Here is a 22,358-nt window from a genome sequence, read left to right on the forward strand (position 1 = left end):
GACTTTCCCACTGAATGTTAAAGCTTTAGCCACTAGAGGGCAGCACTCGCTCACTAAGAAAGTAGCTGCTCAAAATATTTCCTGCAGAAACGCTTTTAAGCGAAAAAAAAACATTAAAACGTGTAACAGTTTGTTATTTCGTCCGTGTGAACGTTTTACTGTGAAAAGAGCTTTTTAATTTGTTAGCGTTGTTTTTATTCGTCCACTGGACGAGTCAAGTTCACTTTGACCAGCCGTGACTGTTTCTCTCCTCTCAGTCCGGACAGGAAGACGTGAGGTTTGGGGACGTTGCTGTGATTGTACGTCCTGCTCTGACAGTCGGCCTCCTTGGGCAGCCACGTCTGCGTGGCGTTGTCTCGTCTCATGTGGCTGTTTTGCGTCTGCGTCGAGTGCGTCGCCCTCGCGCGAATGTTGGCCAGCTGAAGAGCTCTCCGTCGCAGCTCCCACTCGTTCCACTCGTACGCCTTCACGATTTTCGTCTCCACCGGGTGGACGAGCGTCTGCGTGCCGCTCTCGCTCTTCGGGACGGACTTTGGCCGCAAGCGCTGGCGTGGCTGCGGTACGCAACCCTGACAGACGTCGGCGGAGTCTGAGGGCGAGGTCTGTTTGACCGCAGCATTCGCGGTGTTTCTGGGCGGAGCCACTCTGGCCGTGGTTTTCTTGGGAAACGGTCTTATCTCAAAGTCCATTGTGAGGATCTGACCAAACCTGATCAAAGTAAACGGATTCAAACTCTTGCTTTTTAACTATAGAGGAGAAGAGTCCTTTCATCTTTGTGACATCATACTCTGTGATGTCACAGGAGTGGGCGTGTCCAAAGTCTCATGTTACAGATGAATATTCCTCACTTTCACCTTTAGTTTGTCCACTGAGGGCTCCTGGAAAAACAATAACATTTAAATATAAAATGATATAAATGTATATACATAAAAGACTTGTACACTTCGCATTTATTCAGTAAAGTTACACACTGCGCCTTTAAAAGAAGGTGCTGTAGTATCTCATATGTGTGTGTGTATATTCACAGCTGAAGTATGTAAATCTCATGAAGAATATAAACCAGCACTTTTCCATCATAAGTGACTGTTTATTCATTTAGACCAGGGGTCTCAAACTGGCGGCCCAGGGGCCACATGCGGCCCCCCCACATAATATCATGTTATAATGAAAACATGACAAACGACCGTCTTTTAAACACAGTGTGTCGCTGAGACAGAGCTTCCAGTGAGGTGATAGAATATAATATATGTTTGCTAGCAATGTTTATTATAACAGTAATAATAAGACATTTGGTCATAATTATCCCATTATTAAATGTATCATATACAACATTCAGTTACATATATAAACACACTTGTTAGGCCCCGGGCCACGAATGGCAGTGGCCGAAACGGTTCCTGGTACAAATTTTAATTACAGTTGTCCACACTATTATTTATGTCATTTAAAATAAATATCTGTTTTTGATATTAATACATTAATTTTGCATCATAAATAATATTATTAAGTAAACGATGCAATATTGTGAACAGTTTTTTTTATTTTTTTCTTACTTAGGCCGGCCCCCTCTTGACCACATTAGATGCGCATTGGCCCCCAGGTCATTTGACTTTGAGAGCCCTGGTTTAGACTGTGACGTCACTGTCACAGACTGTGATTCGCCCTCTGGAGCAGCAGGTGGCGGTAATGCGCGTTCACGCTGACTATAGAAGAAGAAGAAGGGGCGGGGTGAGGAGCTGGGTGTGGCCTGAGTGTCTGTGAGACAGAAGAGACACAGCGAGACAGTGAGACAGAGACAGAAGACACACAACTGTGAGTTCACACCGAGCGACAACACGTCCCGTCTCTGAGATCGTCTACACCGCGAAGCATCATGGGAGGAGTGGAAGGCTGCACCAAATGCATCAAATATCTGCTTTTTGTCCTCAACTTCATCTTCTGGGTGAGCGCTGTGTGTGTGTGTGTGTGTGTGTGTGTGTGTGTGTGTGTGTGTGTGTGTGTGTGTGTGTGTGTGTGTGTGTCTGTGTGTGTGTGTGTGTGTTTGCGTGTGTTTGCGTGTGCGCGCGCGCGTGTGTGTGTGTGTGTCTAACGGTCCTTCCGCGCCTGTGATATAAAAAACACAACATGGCGGCCGAACATGTGACGCTGTTCATGGACTTTGTCGGGAATGTGGAGCTGATGTGAATAATAACGGTGTCACGACTGTTTCTCACCGCTTAGGGAGAAACATGGCGGAATTAGGCGTGACACAAGAAAGCGTCTCACACACACACACACATACACACATACACACACAGAGAACATGTTTTTTTTTAAATCTTGAAATATCACGTTTTTACTCTTAAAGGAGATGAAGACGTTGAAATATTGATTAAAAAAAGTGAGTTAATCACGTGACTAAATGATTAACAGTGAATTTCCATTATCACGATAACTTTGTCACACGTTCACAACACAGTCACACGTTCACAACACAGTCACACGTTCGCAACACAATCACACGTTCACAACACAGTCACGCGTTCACAACTCAGTCACACGTTCACAACACAATCACACGTTCACAACACAGTCACACGTTCACATCACAGTCACGCGTTCACAACACAGTCACGCGTTCACAACTCAGTCACGCGTTCACAACACAGTCACGCGTTCACAACACAGTCACGCGTTCACAACACAGTCACGCGTTCACAACACAGTCACACGTTCACAACACAGTCACACGTTCACAACTCAGTCACACGTTCACAACTCAGTCACGCGTTCACAACTCAGTCACGCGTTCACAACACAGTCACACGTTCACAACACAGTCACACGTTCACAACTCAGTCACACTTTCACAGCTCAGTCACACGTTCACAACTCAGTCACGTTCACAACACAGTCACACGTTCACAACTCAGTCACACGTTCACAACTCAGTCACACTTTCACAACTCAGTCACGCGTTCACAACTCAGTCACGCGTTCACAACACAGTCACATGTTCACAACAGTCACGTGTTCACAACACAGTCACGCGTTCACAACTCAGTCACACGTTCACAACACAATCACACGTTCACATCGCAGTCACACGTTCACAACACAGTCACACGTTCACAACAGTTGAAGAATCTGAAACGTACAGTTCAGGAAGGGGCGGGGCCTGGCTGGAGTTGCAGCAGGCAGGACACGCCCAGTCTGTCCTGTCATCGTCTAACACAGAGAGAGAGACATAGATGTAATCAGTGTAGAACGAAGGTGTCAAACTCGTGGTCCGCGGGCCAAATACAGCCCACCAACCAATTTCGTGTGAGTTAAATAAATAAATGATTAATTGTAAACTAGAAAAAATGATTCTGTCGAACAGCTTTCACACACAGACAATTTCGATTTTCTGTGATTTTTCAGTGTCTTAATGTGAATATTTTCTGGTTTCTTTGCTCTTTAAAATCATTCAAATTCAATAATTTTGGTTTGTGTACAAACACATCGTCATTTCCATGTATGACTAACTAGTGGATGAATGGATTATGAACAGAATCATTAGCTGTTTTTGTCTGAAATCTAATGGAACGTTCTCGACCAAAAAGAGGGAGCACGCCATAGCAACAGATACACTCACACTTATGAAAACGTGTGTGTGTGTGTGTGTGTGTGTGTGTGTGTGTGGGTGTGGCATACAGCCCCTCCCTACAACAAGCTGTGTAAAATGTCCTCAGTTTGTGATGTTGGACAAATGTGTGTGTGCGTGTGTGGTTTTCAGCTGGTGAGTCAGGTCTTTTCTCCTTGTGTGTGATGTTCATGGAAAGTGTGAGAGTTTAGTTGAGTTGAGTTGAACTCGTCTTATGTAACAATTGTTATTCAGACTAAAGTCTTTGCTTCATTGAATCTTCGCCCATTCGACTGAAAATAAACGTGTATGTTTCAGCTCAGTTTGTGTGTTTGTGTGTAAACAGGAAGTTGTTCTTCTCAGCTTCGGTCAGAGCACAGATTATGGCACTTTTCCACTACATGGCTCGACTCTACGCGGTTTTCCTTGAATTCATAGCTCCTCCTCAAAGTGGGCGGAGTCATCAAAGCACTGCTGCGTGAAACTGTGGTTTTCTACGCGACACTTGTAAAGCAGTTGTTTTGGGTGTAACTGAATCATTAGAATCAGTGGATTAAAAAGATTTGTTCACAGAATCGTTCAGAACTTCCTGTGATGACTGTGGTCGTGATTGAGCTCACGATCGTCGGCTTTCAGCAGAGCTTTTTCTAAATACACCAGACTCCTCTGTTAAATATGGACATTTTAGACATTTGCTTTGCTAAATGTTGGAGATGAACGCATGTTTTCAGGGATTTTTTGATTCATTGAGATAAATCGATTTGAGTTATAGTTTAGCAAAAAACCACATGAGTTGTATCGTTCAGATTTATAGCTGTGATACATTATTGATGACTGCAGGGAAGAATAAACCTGTACACGATCAAACAGGATGAAACAGGATGAAACAGAGCTGCTGTTCAAACGTGAGGTTTCACCACAGTGTGTGATCGTCAGAAAGTGAGGAAACAGTGGAGTTTCTACATCATTTCAAGTCACAGCTGGAAACACTGTTGCGTTATTATAATGAACATGTTTCAGTCTTACTTTGAAGTCAAACTCTTATTAAATAAAATGTATTTAATTAAGAGTTTGCAGTAGAATACTCTATACAAATAAACAGAAACAACACTAATGACATTATCTTCAACTGTTTGCCTCTGATTTCCTGTCAGATGAATGACAGGGTAATAAAGGGGTAGTTCATGGTTTTTTGAAGGCTTATGTTGTGTTCACACCGGACGCAACGCAACAACTTTACGTACAAAGTTAATTCACAGATGCCACACTCGATTCTTTGACCCGAGGTTAACGGTAAAACTTCACCACGTGGTCTTGCCCAAGGACACATCGGCACATAGACTAGCGGAGCCGGGAATTGAATCCTCTCAAGTTAAAAGGCGACTCGCTCGATCACTGAGCTACCCCACGCCCGTGCTTTGGTTGGTGTTGGTGAAAAGAAATGTCCGTTACTTGTGTTTAAACCACTGTGATGTCACAAAATGATCCCGCGGCGACAGACGCGATGGTGCAGAGCGACATGACAGCATCACATAGTCAGAGCTGAGTGTGCTGTGAGTGCCCTCTAGTGCTGAGAACCCCCATGACACGCAGATGCTTATTCTCAGTGAATAATAAATCCATCACAAAGTTTAAATTATTTTTAGTGCTGGGCGTGTTAACTGGCGTTAACGGCGTCAACGTTAACGCACATTTACACATGAGGCGTTTCCATGACGACTGACCGGAAAAAGACGCATGTGACGTCATGTTTACGTGACTCCAGATTGTTAAAATGAGTCTCTAAAGTAACATTAAAGTTTAAAAACGGAGGCACACATACGCAGCACACAGATACGCTGGTTATTTGTAGCGCTGCTCTTTTCGTTTAATAAACAGACCGCTCCAGTTCCACTGTAGGTGCGCTAACAGCGATAAAAGAGCTAACGCAGCTAACTGGTAAACGGTGCCTGGACTCCAGTGCCACGCTACGTAAACGTGACGTCACGCACGTCTTTCTCCAGGCAGTCGTCATGGAAGCGCGTTATGGGTTAACGTGCGTTGACGTTGACGCTGTTGACTGCCGTAGACGTGTTTACGTGCCCAGCACTACTTATTTTGTCACTTCAGTGTTTGAAATCCTTTGTTCAGATTGACCTCGGTGACACAAAGTGAGTCTGTGATTGTACTTGTGTATAAACACACAAGGAAAAAAACCTTTCCTGAAGTGAGTCTTTCAGGAAACAGGGTTGTTTCCGATGATGTCCCCACGACAGACATTACCAGTGATGAAGGACAGTTTTAAGTGCTGCAAGCTCTGTGTCGCCACAGTAACTGTCTCACAGTGAGGGACACAGCTGTGAGACAGTTACTGTGTCTCCACAGTAACTGTCTCACAGCGAGGGACACAGCTGTCTTCAGTCTGTCCACTCCACTGTCAGAGTTCTGTCTTCATCTTCAGAGCCAAAACCAAAGTGCTGCCCCGTGTCTCAGAGCACAGACAGAAAGTTTGTGAATACGCAATTTAAAAGCTCATTTTTAAAAAAAAGTTTAGTAAAGTGGTCGTTTGATGACATGAGAAGTTAAAGCTGTGAAGACTGAGGAGGTGGACGTTGAGGACGCGCTTTTAAAATGGACGCCTCCTGTTTCTATAAATCAACGCTGGACGGTGAGAGGGTTAAGAGGCTGCGCGGGACGGGGATGGTGGGGGAGGGTAACACTCTCTGTGGTGGTTATAGGAGTTTTATGGGAACAGCAGACTGCCCCCCCCCCCCTCATCCCCAGCATGCCCTGCATTCTACAACCCCGTGGCCACTGGACTGAGGCAGAAATAGACCCAGGATGCAGAGTTAGCAGTAAAAATGAAACCAAACATTCTTATATATTTCACTTTCTCACTCGTGACTCTCGTGAAAATGATGACGTCCTCAAATGTTTTTGTCCACAAACTGAAATGACTCACTTTGAATGATTTCTTTGTTTTATGGAGCAAAAAACGACAACAACAGCACGTAAACCACCTGTATCCTTAAAGGGACAAACTTGACGTTTGAGTTTCCCAGACTACCCCTTTAAACTTCATGCATCTCAGTGACTCATCTCAGTGTGTGTGTGAGCGAGCGAGAGAGAGAGAGAAAGTGTGTTTTTCTGTGTGTGTTGTGGTGGTTGCTAGGCAGCAGCTGGCCTCAGCTCTGGTATGACCCTCATTTGGAAAAGGAGCAGTTGTTTTGAATCTTCAGCTCAGTTTAATTCACATTTTCTATTTGGACGTCTCTACGTTTAAAAAAAGACAAACCCGTGAAGGACTGGGGTTTGTTGAGCTGTTGTTTCACTTAGTGAACACCAGAGCAGGACAGGAACAAGCCCAACTCACTCCTGTTTACCATGTCTTTGTCTCAGGTCAAACAAATGAGCTCAGGACAAAGTTCCATACTGAATCATGTGCAGGGTTTTCCGTAGGAAACTGTTTAATTTGTGTCATCATCTGTTGAAACAAAGAGTCTGCCGTGTTTTACTCAGACCTGTGACACGGTTTCTGAGTAAAAGTTCCACAGTCACATCCTTAATTGACCATCAGCTGTGTGGGACCGAGAACCAAATACTGATTCTGACTGAGAACTGATTCTCGTGCCCCAAGTTCCCATGACGTGTGCATCAGTGGTGAGAATCACAAGGAACCTCGCGATACGATTCATACGATATACAATATCAGCATTATCACCATACATGGTCCACGATATCAGGAATATCACGATACATGGTCCACGATAGATATAATATCACGATACATAGTTCATGATATCAGTATTATCACCATACATGATACACTATATCGGTAATATCACGATATATGGACCACAATATCAATAATATCATGATACATGGTCTGGTTTCTTTGTTTTATGGAGTGAATAAACCAGGAAATATTCACATTTAAGAAGCAGAAAAATCACAAACTGGTTTGAATTATTATTAATAATAATAATAATAATAATAATAATAATAATAGTAATAAAAAACATTCAATCTATTTAAAGAAGTTTAACGATTAATGAAGTCATAGATGAATAATGAGTTTCATGCGTGTAACTAGAGAGACACATTCTACAGAAAACACCATTTTCAATCACAAACCTCTGAAGCCAGATTTCCACCGGACGCGCTACGGCAGTGCAGCAGTGCCTTGGGAACCAGCGGTATTCACGGAAATGTATTCACGCAGTGATCCTGGACGGGCGCAAGTACGTGAGATCCCACGATAGACATCTGTATAAATGAGACAACAAAAAAACGCTTTGTCCTTTCTGCCATTGTACTTTTAAAAAAAAGATAAAAAGGATCTGTGGTGTCATAAATGATTTTATGTTTCTACACTTCAACAATCAGACTCTCGTCGTCCATCGTGACTCTCAGAGACGCTCTGATCAATTGACTGTTGACCTGGTAGCACCGGTTATGACGTAATGTTGATGTGAAGTTGTGATAGGCTGTATGACCTACGTATTGTGTTTTATTTTGAAAGGGGGGCAGAAGTGTTTTACTTTGATTCTGTGTTGGACTTGCTGTCTGGTGCGATCTGCTCTGTTGAACTTGACGCGATTTAGCGACGGCAAAAATAGAACTGCTACCTATCGATGGTGCTGCCGCGCGGCGACCCGCTTCTGGGACGCTGCTGAGACGTGCCGCGGTGCGCCCGATGGAAATGCTCACATTGATTAGAATGGAAGCGATCAGCAACGGCGACCGCGCCGCTGAAGTTCTGCTGCCGTAGCGTGCCCGGTGGAAATCCGGCTTTAGTGTGGATGTGGGAGAGCCTAAAATACTGTTGAGTTTTCAAACTAAAATCAAGACTGTTTTCAACCATCTCTATTTTTGTGGCCATGTTTACACTGTTGTGCGTGGGTCTGTGTTCACCATGTCAGTCGTGTTTTTATTTGATCTTTTGTTTTTGATGAAAATGCACTGAAATAACAACATGTTCTTTTGTGTGTGTGTGTGCAACAGCTGGCAGGGGGTGTGATCCTGGGCGTGGCCCTGTGGTTGAGACATGACCCCAAGACGAGCAACCTGCTGGACCTGGAGTTTGAAGGAGCCCACGCTCCCAGCACCTTCTACATCAGTACGTACCTCGTGCACCATCTTCACACCAGAATGAAAACCAACAACATTTGAATCAGTCTTAAAATGTCGCAGTAAAGTTTTCAAGCTTCAGGGAGGTGGAAACATTGGCGAAAGGGAATTCAGTGAACTTTCCCTTTTCCACGTTTCACTTCACTGGAAAAAGAGCAGAAAGTGTGGATTCAGCAGATGAGGAAAGTGTGGACTAGGGCTGCACCATTCTGGAAAAAAAATGTGAATCACTTAGAATTGAGATCACGATTCTCTGGCACAATTTTTTTCACAAATCAAAATGTTTATTGCACCTATGAACAAAAGATTAGAAACATTCAATTCTGCATGACTGAACATGGAACATGTTATATACTGTTATACAATTATATAATGTTACATCATATTATATACTGTTATATAGTATTATATGCTGTTATATACTATTATATATTGTTATATAATGTTATATCCTATTATATACTGTTATACAGTATTATACACGTTATATAATATTATATAGTATTATATGCATAATGTTATATACTGTTACATTCTATTATATGCTGTGATATAATGGTATATAGTATTTTATACTGTTATATACTATTATATGCTGTTATATAGTGTTATACTATTATATAACGTTATATAATGTTATATACTATTACATACTATTATATGCTGTTATATAATTTATATAGTATTATATACTGTTATATAGTGTTGTATACTGTTAACCCTAACCTAACCCTTAACAAGTGAAAAAAGTGGCCTCTCTTAAAGAGGTGAAAGGTGAATCGATGACCAGGGAATAGGATCTGGGTCTGTGCACAGCACCACTTACAGGCCTGGCATAGGTACTACAGCGTTCAGAGTTTGGTTTGGATGAAATGATGCCGCGTTTATGGAAAATGATTTGAAAAGGACAAAGTTGATTTGTGTCTCTCTGAGGTCATGGTGGAAGTCTGTTTCTCTGAGTCATTCATTCACTCATTCATTGAAAATCTTTGTGTTTTTTTTAAAGTTGAGTGTGTGAACAAGGTGTCAGATCAGACTCAAATGTCTGGGTGTTTTTGTCGTTGAGCACAGCTGTGTTGAGTGGAAACTCCTCAGTGATCACATCCTCCTACACACAAAGAACTCCTCTCATTCCCAACACCAGGAGAAAAAGACCAGCACAGGAAAGAATTCCTCACCAGCCGCCCATCCCCCTCTTACCCCTCCTCCCCCTCCTCCCCCTCTTACCCCTCCTCCCCCTCTTACCCACCCCTCCCACTGGCTCCACCCCCTCCTCTTCCCTCCTCCTCAAAGTTTTCCTTTCCTCTCTTTCTTTCCACCCTCTCTGTTTCTCCTCCATCTGGTTGTGGTTAGTGTTCCAGTCGCTCTGTCTCACTTCTCCTCTTTTTTCCCTCCATCTTTGTCCACTGTGGTCCCTCCTCTCTTGTCTCTGTCTTTGTCTGAAACTTTTCAGTATCATCTCGACCACAGAGACAACAGTTAACCAGTGACCACAACAATAAAACATGGAGAAACGTTAGGATTTCATCAATACTGATGAAATCTATCGCACAAACACACAAACACACAAACACACAGAGGCTGCTCTTACATTCCTTGTGAGGACCTTCATAGACATAATACATTCTCTAGCCTCTTACCCTAAAACCAGGTCTTAATCCTCTGGACCAGACAAAATGTCCTCACAAAGATAGATTTGTTTATGTGCACACGCACATAAACTGATTCCACTTATTTAACATTAACCAATAACAAGTGTGATGACACTTTTCCATTAAATACACATTTATTCTGCTCCATCAGTGATAGTTCCTGGTGCCTGGTGTTTGTTTTAGTTCCAGCTCTGACAAGGTTCAGCTGAGCCGATACTAAAGTGTGATGTTAAAGGTCACATAGAGTGGTCCTGTTGCACATATATGTTAGTTATGGAGGTCTACTTACATACATTAACTTGTTTTTATGCTCAAAAACCTCCTAGTTGCTGTAAACGAGCCGAGAGAAATCCTCTTTTCTGTCGCTATTGTCAGTCGCGCTATTTCAGACTGAAATCTCACACCCAGAAGACAGAGTGTGTTGTGATTGGTCAGCCAGCGTAGAGCCTTCCCAACTGTCTTGTGGCCAGTACCCGGAAGTGACCTAATCAGCACACCCGCTCTCAGAAGCACAGCTCCCCCCTCTGGAACGGTGGATGCACTGCTCCTCATTATCAAAACATTGTTTTAACAGTGTTTAAAAATAGCTTCTTCACGACTCCCCGCCTCAGTCCCTTTGACGACCTTTGACCCAGAGTCAGACCCAGAGTCAGAAGACACTGTCGCTCGTGAAACACCTCCACAAGACGTTCTTCTTCTTCTGCGGTTCAATGTACGCAACCGGATGTGGAGGAGGATCTGCTGTTCAGGAGAACCGCTGTTTACGTTACCGGACCGGGTTTTTTCAGAGATCTCACTGAGCCTGAGATTACAATAAAACACAGTGTTCTCAGCAGTGACTGAACTGTTTGTTTAGAACCTTCAGGGCTTCATAAACAAGGTAATGACGCAGATACACACTAAAAGAACAGCGTTAATTGGAACTTCTGGTCTAGGTCCACTTTAACAGACTGCCAGTCACTGATTGGTCGGAGAGTGTCGTCACTGAAGAGTCATGAGCGCGTTGGCAGTGCAGTCACGGCTGAACTGTTAGGAAGACAAAGAATGTTTGTTTTTATTTTTCAAAAACACTTTGAAGCTTTTCCACTATTTATTTATTGATGTATTTTGAGTCATATTGTGGCGAATGTATAAGAAATAATAATATTCTATCATTATTATGGTTACGTGTCTTCAGTGAAAGACCAGATGTTAAGATGTTAATCTTTTCTTTAACATACATCACAATGTAGAGTCTTTTTTCCTCTTCTTCTGCTAACGTCAGTTTAAATAATAAACTACCAAAATATAACGTAACAGGAAGCATCTGAAAGGAAGACTTTGTCTAATAAACAATAGTCGGATGACTTCAGCAAAGTTAATCACATGTGCTTCATTGTTGGTTCATCAACGTCATCAGTTCATAGGGAACCTATTGAACATGAGGAAAACACAACTGGCTCTGTTTCAACAACATGAAACACAACATGTGTTTCCTGTTTTTCACCGAATATATAGATTAATATTTGATCGACATACAGTATGTGCTCTAATATTTGTGACTGAATCACCACTAAAGTTAAACTTGAAACAGGACTAGCATCAGCCAACTGACAACGGCATAGTGCTTGTTAACACTGTTAATCACGCCAACCACAGAAAGTAAAACCTCTCACAAATACATCGGACATAGTGAGGTATTAAATACTTATGACAAACATGACATAAAACAAGCATACAGCACTGTTAAGAATCCATTTGGTCCGATAACGCTAACCATAGCAGCCGCCATGTTACAGTTCTGTTGACAAAATGCAGTCACCCAATTGGTGTAGAACAGCGCTCTGCATGTAAACGTTTCATTAATGTTTATATATTGTTTCAATCACTGAATGAAGCCGGTCATATTTGGGACAAGAGTCAGGACCTTAAAGGTGCATTATGTAATAAATCTAAATCAACTGGCCATAAAATCCTCCTAATATGTCACAGAGACTCAGGAATAATGTTCATATAACAAACTGAACTCACCAACAACAACAGTACAGACAAAATATTTGCATTTAAAAAAATCTTTTGCAGACTGTAAATCATGTTTATGTTTTGAAATCATGTTTTTGGCATGTGGCGCCACCTGTGTGTGGGTTTACTCTAACATAGACCGCTTTATGAGATCATGGTTTACGTTTGAATGATGTCCTGACAAACTGCGCCAAGAAGACTGACAGAAAGTTAAATCAGAACAGACGAGAAAATGGATTTAAGTAAATGGAATTAAAGAGAGACAGGAATGTTTTATAGATCAGAGTGAAGGTGAAGCAAGAGGGAGAGAGAGAGGGGGAGGGGGGGACAGACACACGGTCATTTGGTCAGCCGCCAAGACTTCAATTTATAAATTAGTGTTTTTGTGTGTCTGTGTAGAACAGGAAAGATGGTGATGTGTAAGAGCTCCTGAACCACTAACTGGTCTGGAATTGAATTATGTGAGTGGACGAGTAATAGCAGTAGTAACAGTAACAGTAGTAGTAACAGTAACAACAGGAGTAACAGTAATAGCAGCAGTAACAGTAACAACAGGAGTAACAGTAACAACAGGGGTAACAGTAACAGTAGTAGTAACAGTAACAACAGTGGCGGCTCCTGAAGAAAATGTCAGGGGGGGTTCTGATAATGATCAAGGTGACCCATTCAATAGGTGCATAAAGAAAGACAGTATCAATGTGTTGTTAGATGATTAACAGTCCTTCTTGTGTCCTCTAGATGGCAACTTGATAAACAAATATAATTTCCATGAATCTAATGAATGATGAACAGGACACAAGATGTGTCCAACAACCACATAAAGACAGGGGCAACATATTAAGTCAAGTATTTATTTACTGATCAAGAGTTTTCACAACCTTTACCAGATACATACAACAAACACATGACACGATAGTGCAGTCAAATTGATAAATGCATCTTACAATACTCTCTTACACAAAACAGTCCGATTGTCTGATTTGCATGAAGTTGAACCTGCAGTTAAACCCTGAGCCATACTAACATCAACAATGTTAGCAAACAAGCTAACGAAAGTTGCCTCAAATGACTGCTGTCCGCTGCTACGAGCCATAAACAGCTAACACGTATGAAAGCGTGAACTCCGTGACTCTGGTAAAACCATGTGTATTTATCAGTTAGTGCTGGGACTGATTAAACGAGCACAATCCTCTGTGTATTTTTAAAACAGTGAGTGTAACTGTTAAAAACAGAAGTAACAGAAACAACAAAATGAACACTTTTACAAGTGTTATTACTATCACTAATAAATATATATTTAATGTGGTATTTTTCACATTTACATGGTGGATGTGTTTCTCCCACTCATCATCATCATCATCATCATCATCATCATCACCGTCAGCTCGGGTTCATATGTCATATTTCCTGTCTTTTATGGACACTTGAAAGCACCACTCTAGGAGCTTCACCACAGTAACAAATGACTTCACTCTAACACTCAGCTCCACTTTGTCATGTTTCCTGATGTGAGTGGATGTGGAAACACACTCAAATGTCTTAAAGGGACAGTTCAGCTGTTCTGAAGACCCTGGTATTCTCTGTGGAGCGTTTCCAAGACTCACTCTGTTATAGTCCTCCACCTATCCATAATATCACCACTACACTGTCTGTGATCAACTACCATACTCAGCCTGAAGTTTTGCGTGTGTTGCCATGGATACATACTCACACCATCTCTCTCTCTCTCTCTCAGGTGTTCACATTCTGATCGCGGTCGGCGCCGTGATGATGGTCGTTGGTTTCCTCGGTTGTTACGGAGCCATCCAGGAGTCGCAGTGTCTGCTGGGAACTGTGAGTCACAACCACCTTCACTTTTACACGTCTACACACCAGAGGTCCTTCAAGGGCGTTCGTACGTTAAACATTCACAGCTTTATGTCCAGGAAATTCATATAATAATAACATGTTCTGTGAATCGTCATGTGACCCAAACACGAGCGAGTGGAGACGAAGAACTCACTGATTAAAGTAAGACGAGCTATTTCACATGGTCTGGAACGAAAATTTGATCTTTAATCCAGAGTTTTTAGTTACAAAAAACAATAAACATGTTACTTTTTCCCCCGAAAATTAACCTCCGTAGTTTAAACTAAACTGACTGAAGTTTAACTCAAGAGCTGATGTTAGTCAGGTGTCTTTATTACAGCAGTAATAAATAATAATAGTAACATGTCTTTGGTAATATTAGTAACTTGTCTTTAATAACATTAGTAACATGTCTTCAATAACATTAGTAACATGTCTTTAATAACATTAGTAACATGTCTTTATTACATTAGTAACACGCCTTTGATACATTAAAAAGATGTCTTTATTACATTAATAACATGTATTTAATAACATTAGTAACATGTCTTTAATAACATTAATAACATGTCTTTAATAACATTAATAACATGTCTTTAATAACATTAATAACATGTCTTAAATAACATTAGTAACATGTCTTAAATAACATTAGTAACATGTCTTGAATAACATTATTGAGGTATAATTGTTACTTGCTTATTATTTTTGAAAAGTCACCAACTAGTTTTTTGTGCCTATGTTATTGGACACAGACCCTGTATTAAAGTCGATGATGATGTTTTAAAGAGTCTCTTGTGTCTCTTGTGTCTCTTGTGTCTCTTGTGTCTCTTGTGTCTCTTGTGTCTCTTGTGTCCTGCAGTTCTTCGCCTGTCTCGTCATCCTGTTTGCTTGTGAAGTTGCTGCTGGAATCTGGGGCTTCATGCACAAAGACACTGTGAGAACAAACCTCATACATTTATTCTCTTTCCGCGTGTTATCGTTCATATCTGGTGAAATGATTTGTGTTTTCAGAACTTTGTGAAAATCCTCTGTGTGTGTGTTTAAACACTTGCTCCTGTTTTCACACGGTTGAGAACAGTATTACTGCAGTAGATTAACTTAGGATGGTCTATTTTACTGTCATGAATACTGTAGAATAACTCCACACTAGTACAGGTTCACATGGCCCCAGAAAATGATGCTGTTTACAAAGAAGAGCTAATGATTCTAATGAAGTGAGGAATCAGAATGCAAAGACGATTACAGTCAAAATACAGAACTTTGACTCTGCAAATCAACATCTTTTATAACAATTCCCCGTGTTACCTGCTGATGTGGAGGGTGCTGACCTTAACTTCATGGATTCTTGATATTCTCAGACATGCTTACTTGGGCTGTCAAAATTGCTCAAAAATGATCTTCGAATATTCCCTCTTAAAAAACACAGATATTCGAATATATTCGCATAGTATTTGCATTGCGCATCTGGGGCACGTTGCATCTGCTGCATCTGAGAGCTTTCAATCAGCCAGACTGTCAGGTGATGACAGCATGACGTCAATAACAGGACAAACTAATACAACCAGACATAACTACCTGTATGTGTAGTTTATTTAAGTTTAAACATGTTTCACCACAACATATCACCTACATAAAAATAAGTAAATGAACTAATGACCAAGAGCGCAGACCTCACTCGCTCACTCTCTCTCTCTCGCCCGCCCCCTCGTGCTCTCTCCGCACACAGGTTTAAATGACAAACAAACAAACGCTGATCAAACGTTTTGTGCAAGTGATTTAAGATCCTGACTCTTGTCCCAAATATGACAGGCTTCGTTCAGTGATTGAAACAAATATATAAACATTAATGAAACGTAAAATTTCCTCTATGGACTTTTGGTGTGGGAGAGTGAGTGGTCTACAAGCTAAAATCATATTTTCCGCCTTTTTGTTTTCACTGAACGTTGTGTTTTTCCTCGTCATAGGTGTCAAAGGAGATGATCAACTTCTACGACTCTGTGTACAACAAAGGAATGACGGACAGTATGTCCACGGACAAGAACAAGGAACAGGCTGCTGCCACGGTGCTCAAGGTCTTCCACGAGACGGTATGAACATGTGCCGTCAAGATATTTACTGTAAAACAAAGACATAAACACACGTGTTCACTGTGTTGTTGTTGTTGTTGTTGTGTTTTAGCTGAACTGCTGTGGTAAAGGTCCGGGGACTGCCGTTCTGACCACCTTAACAGATGGAGTTGGAATAACTGACATTTGCCCCAAAAACCAGCTACAAACCGTAAGTTTGTACAACAGACACGTGAACATGATGAACGTGTCTGTCACGTGTCCGTAACCTGTGACAAATATCTGTCACGTGTTCGTCATGTTTGTCACATGTTTGTCATGTGATCGCCACGTGTTTGTAATTGTTCCAGTTTCATCTCTTAAAATATGAAATATAGGGATATAAAATCTTAATGTACATGCTCACTGAAGAATGAAATGTCTGATATAATATTACATATCTACGAAAGCTATATAATAAATTATAAAATATTGTGTACAGTGTGTAAACGGATCAATAACCATAGTTCAGTGGTTGAATAAATTAAATATTAAAGTAACTCCATAAAACAATTCAACAGTTATTAATGCGGTTGTGCAGATTAATATAAGATAATGCATGATTTAATAATAGATGAGTCTAATATTTACGATGATGCAAAGATTTCAGTGAGTTATTTCTGCTTAAATTAAGGTTCAATAAATAAATCAACAATCCTTTTATAATTATTTTTATTAGTTAATCATATGTAAAATACCTTGTTGTTGTTTTGAATCTAACTTCCTTTTTGAATGTTGTTGTCATTTTCAGAGTTGCCACCAGAGGATCCAGGAGCTGTTCTCGGACAAGATCTACCTAATCGGTATCGCCGCCCTGGTGGTCGCTGTAATCATGGTGAGATATGAAACCGTAATCCTCCTAAACAAGTTTTATCGCAACATAGCAACTTTTTCTCACAATATTGCGACTTTCTCATAATATTGTGCTTTTTCTTGTAATATTCCAACTTTTTTTTATAATATTGCGACTCAATATATTCCAACTTTTTCTCAGAATATTCAAACCTTTTCTTTATAATGTTGTGACTTTTTCTCATAATATTGTGATTTCTCTTGTAATATTGCAACTAATTATCATAATATTCTGACTTTTTCTCATAATATTGCGATTTTTATTGTAATATTGCAACTAATTATCATAATATTCTGACTTTTTCTCATAATATTCCGACTTTTTCTCATAATATTGTGATTTTTCTTGTAATATTGCGACTTTTTCTCACAATATTGCAACTTTTTCTCATAATATTGTGCTTTTTCTTGTAATATTCCAACTTTTTTTTTATAATATTGCAACTCAAAATATTCCAACTTTTTCTCAGAATATTCCAAGTTTTTTTATAATATTGTGACTTTTTCTCATAATATTGTGCTTTCTCTTGTAATATTGCAACTAATTCTCATAATATTATGACTCTTTACTCATAATATTCTGACTTTTTCTCACAATATTGCAACTTTTTCCCATAATATTGTGCTTTTTCTTGTAATATTCCAACTTTTTTACAATATTGCGACTTTTTCTCATAATATTGTGATTCCTCTTGTAATATTGCGATTTGTCTTGTAATATTGCAATGTATTCTCATAATATTCCGACTTATTCTCATAATATTGTGATTCCTCTTGTAATATTGCAATGTATTCTCATAATATTCCGACTTTTTCTCATAATATTGCAACTTATTCTCATAATATTGGGACTCTCAAAATATTGAGACTTTCTCACAATATTGCAGTTTTTCTTGTAATATTGCAACTTTTTCCTCATAATATTCCGACTTTCTCTCATGATATTGAGACTTTTCCTCATAACATTGCACTTTTTCTCATAATATTGCACCTTTTTTTTTCATATTGCAACTTTCTCAAAATATTGTGACTTTTTCCTGATAATGTGTGACTTTAAAAGTGTGCGTGTGCTGACTGGATGTTTGTTGTGCTCACAGATCTTTGAGATGATCTTCAGTATGGTGTTGTGCTGCGGGATCCGCAACAGCCCCGTCTACTAAAGGTCACACACACACACACGGTGGACACACGGACGGGAGGACGGACTGACGCTGCCGTCTGTGTCTTCACTCGCTCTCGTTTCTCCGCCTACATTCTTATTTACTGCTTGCTGGATTTCGTCAACTCATGGAGAAGACGATCTATAAAACGGTTAAAGGCAAACTGTCTACATTTTTTTTATGATTCTTTTCAAACCCGATCCTCAATCTGTCACAGTCGGCTCACTTTAAACCTGTGAGCCAGAGTCCCCTGGCGCCCCCTGCTGCTGAGGACAAACAGGTTTTAGCCTCTTAAAGACTCAGCTGATGAAAGAAATAAAATCAGTTTCTTAAAGACGTTTTATGAGTTGAATCTTTTTCGTGGCTAAAATCTGTCTTTATCTTCTACAATCACACTTAAAAAAAAAAAAAAAACCTGAGCTGTACCTTTAAAATTAAATAAGTATTAATGTGTCAATTGTTTTCAAACATAAAAACATTTAAAATGAAGGTTTTTACAATAACAAAATAAGTAGAAAATGTTATTTTTAAATTGAGCATTGAACAGTTTGTGAACCTGGTGTTGCAGGTTTTATCGTCCCCTCACGTTCACACGGGAACCTTGTTTTTTACCCCGGGAGAGTGTGTGCATGCGTGTGTGAGTGTGTGTGAGTGAGTGTATGAGTGTGTGTGTATGAGTGTGTGAATGTGTGTCACATTATTCTGTATCCGCGGAGGATTTTCAGGCGTTTCCTGGCCTTCAGATTCATCAGCTGTTTACCTGTTTACTGCCTTCTCGCCTGCAAACACGCTCTTATATTCTTTGATTTTCTTGATGTTTTTATGTCACTGTTGTACGTATGAACTGTATATAAATATATATATATGAATATTAACAGTGCTTTATGACTGCATGAGCATGGATATTAGAGTCCACTGTTTCCTTCCTGTTCATCTCACCTGAACTGAACCACACGATGACGTCGACAAAACACACACACACACACACACACACACCTCCTCACATCTGCTATAAGCCTCATGACATGGTCCGTACCACTCTCATGTCATGAGGCTTAATGTGACGCCATTAGGTGATTAGCTTAGCTTCGCTTAGCTTAGCTTAGCTTTGTTTAGCTTGATAACGATCCTGGGAAGAAGAGGAAATGTGTTTTTGTGCAGTGAGTTTTTCCCGAGTCATGACTGCATGTTACTCTGTCAAAAAAAAAAAAGAGGCAGATCAGGCTTTTTAGATGTGTGAGGCACTGTGAGCGCCCCCTGCTGCTGAGAACCAGACACAGAGACTCTCGCTCAGTGGAAAAAAATGGCAGAAAAACTGATTTCAACCACTTTAAAGACTTGTGTTTCCACTTTTCCTTGTGTAAACTGAAGTATGTAAACCACTCACTCTCCTACACCAAAGTCCATAGAGTAAATCAGTGATTTTAACATCACAGCACACAGGAGTTGCTGATCCACTGCTTATTTTGTCACATCAGTGTTTGAAATCCTTTGTTCAGATTGACCTCAGTGACACAAAGTGACCACACGAGGCAGCAGTAGATCAACGGCTCCTGTGTGCTGTGATGTTAAAATCACTGATTATCCCTAAAGACTTTGGTGTGCGAGAGTGAGTGGTTTACAGACAGTTCAGTTTACACAAGGAGTTTACACAGTGTCTCACTCTGTTTTGCCTGAACTGTCCCTTTAACTGACTCATCATTAATGTAATGTAACTAAGTCCATTCATCAAACTTATTTACTCTCGTTTGTTGCATAAATCAGGAATGTTGATTAGATAATAACAGTGTTAGAGCGCCCTCTAATGTACATTCACTTCTTGTTTCATAAGCTCAGGCTAACTGCAGTTCACACAGTTTCCACCTGAGTGCGCTGTCGTTTTTTTTTTACTCGGTTTATGTTTTTCCAAGAGCTTATTATTACAAATAACATGTCACTGCTTCGTTCATTCATTCATTCTTCCGTCTGACACTAACGTAACCTTTGAAAACTAAAACCTTTGTCTTGTTCACGTCTCAAACATAAAAGTGAGAAACGTTTTTTACTAACGAAAAATAATGAAGGCTGTAAAAAAAAGACGACGTCTGTCTCTTTTGTCTCTGTGTATCGTGAAATCTGTGTCTGGTACGAGTCTGAAGAGGGACAGAGTTAGGACTCAGGCGACAGAGTCCACTGAGACGGACTCACTCCTGAGACCTGAGATCATTAGTCCTGCAGTGGTGTCTGTCCTCTGTCCTCTGTCCTCTGTCCTCTGTCCTCTGTCCTCTGTCCTCTCTGCTCCTGTAGACCTTGGTTTGCCCAAATATAAAGGGATTAAATGTCTTTTACAAATAAAAGTCCTGCTCCTTTTTGTCTTTTCTTACAACAACGGGGACGATCGTGAAAATGACAGAAACAATCCCGTCACAGGCTCTCTGCTGCCCTCTACAGGAACAAAGGATTTATGTCACTTTATGTTGGACATAAACACTTCCTCTTTTGTTCAGATTTAAAACAAACAAAAAACATCACATCATTTGTTAAAGTCTAATCTTTTTAATCCTGACACTCGTCTCACTTTTTTTTAAATCAGATTTAGTCTAAACATTTGTGTTCTGGTGATAAACAATCATGACTCGACACTTTTCCATCTAATCTATTAGATCAGAAAAGATTAATTGGGATTAATCTACAGCAGAAACAACACAAGTGAATCTTCAGAAGGAACTGATTGGGATGTAAATTAAAGTAAAAGATCTCAAAATAATATATGTATGTATATATATATAAAACACTTTATTCTGGTCATATTGCAACTTTTTCTCATAATATTTCAACTTTTCTCTCTTCATTTTGCGACTTTTTCTATAATATTACGACTTCTCATAAAATTGCTTATTATTTATTATTGCTATTATTATTAGTTTTTCGTTCTATTTTTCAAATGTGTGATAAACAAACACGACTCGACACATTTACATCAATTCTACAAGATAAAAAAGATGAAGTTTTCTTTTTTTTTATTCATAAGTTTTTTTCTCTTTCAGATGCAACACTTTTGCCACGCCCCTCTGTGACGTAGTGTTGTTACAGGTCATGTGACCAGACTGTGTCACTGAAGCTACTTAACCACCAGAGGGCAGCAAATGTTTTATTAGAACATATTCAAACAGCTGAAAACACAGAATAAAACAAGTGTATAGAATATATCATCTGTTTAAATGTGATCATGTGAATAAGATTAATGGTTTTAAGTGATTTATTTATTTTGTTCTGATTAAAAGCATCAAATCCAGCACATGTCACTAAAAACTCAAGAAAAGATATAAAAGTCAAATCTGTGATCAACTTCACTCATTATTGTACTATAGGTTTTAAAATCTTTACATTTTCAACTCAAAAATAATTCATTAATTTCAACTTGCATTTATTTTTATTACATTTATTCAGATCTTTTTAAAGCTCAGTTATTTCTGTGTCTCAGCAGCAGGGGGCGCTCACAGCACATACTGTCAGAGCGTCATTTAACCACACTCCAAAAATCCCCGAACTGTCCCTTTATCTGATAATGATAATGATTCAGTTAAAGGACCAGTTCAACACTTTTAAAAGCAGAAGCCTTGTTTTGTTGTTGTTGTTGTTGTTGTTGTTGTTGTTGTTGTTTATGACCTTTCAACAGAAACGTTGCCAGGCAACTGCTCTGTACGCTGTTGCTTTGTCCGATCATGTGACTCACTTTTTATTCCACGTCTTTCAGCTCATTGTTTTGCTTTTACGGCTTTAGACGTTTGTTCTCCTGCATCAATCTTTGACTCTGTGGAGTTTCTGTCGTCTTTGAGAAAAACCTCCTCCCTCTGGTTTAAAAACACTCATGTTCACGTCTTTATCTCACTGTGAGACAGACTTTTCCTTGTGTAAACCGCTCACTCTCACACACCAAAGCCCACAGAGAAAACCAGTGATTTTAACATCACAGCACACAGGAGTTGTTGATCCACTGCTGCCTCCATCACTAAGTTCAAATGTCTTATTTTGTCACTTCAGT

At 40.0% G+C, this 22,358-nt stretch overlaps 1 protein-coding gene across 1 annotated transcript; it reads left to right on the forward strand.

Moving 5' to 3' along the window:
* Positions 1 to 1,745: 1,745 nt before the first annotated feature.
* LOC310937037 (CD81 antigen-like) lies at positions 1,746 to 20,756 on the forward strand. The gene is made up of 8 exons (XM_083901228.1): positions 1,746 to 1,942; positions 8,588 to 8,702; positions 14,102 to 14,199; positions 15,077 to 15,151; positions 16,182 to 16,304; positions 16,396 to 16,494; positions 17,074 to 17,157; positions 18,272 to 20,756. Exons 1-8 carry the CDS (start codon positions 1,874 to 1,876, stop codon positions 18,332 to 18,334), a joined length of 726 nt encoding a protein of 241 aa, XP_083757354.1. The 5' UTR covers positions 1,746 to 1,873; the 3' UTR covers positions 18,335 to 20,756.
* Positions 20,757 to 22,358: the final 1,602 nt, after the last annotated feature.

The sequence above is a fragment of the Microchirus variegatus genome, assembly GCF_963457635.1.
Source record: "Microchirus variegatus genome assembly, chromosome: 14".
Taxonomy (NCBI): domain Eukaryota; kingdom Metazoa; phylum Chordata; class Actinopteri; order Pleuronectiformes; family Soleidae; genus Microchirus; species Microchirus variegatus.

Excerpts from the sequence above, each read along its gene's own strand:
- LOC310937037 (XM_083901228.1), top strand. The coding sequence starts at position 1,874 with ATGGGAGGAGTGGAAGGCTGCACCAAATGCATCAAATATCTGCTTTTT. Across the intron at positions 14,200-15,076 it reads CGCAGTGTCTGCTGGGAACT|TTCTTCGCCTGTCTCGTCAT; the intron begins GTGAGTCACAAC and ends TGTGTCCTGCAG. Across the intron at positions 15,152-16,181 it reads GCTTCATGCACAAAGACACT|GTGTCAAAGGAGATGATCAA; the intron begins GTGAGAACAAAC and ends TCCTCGTCATAG.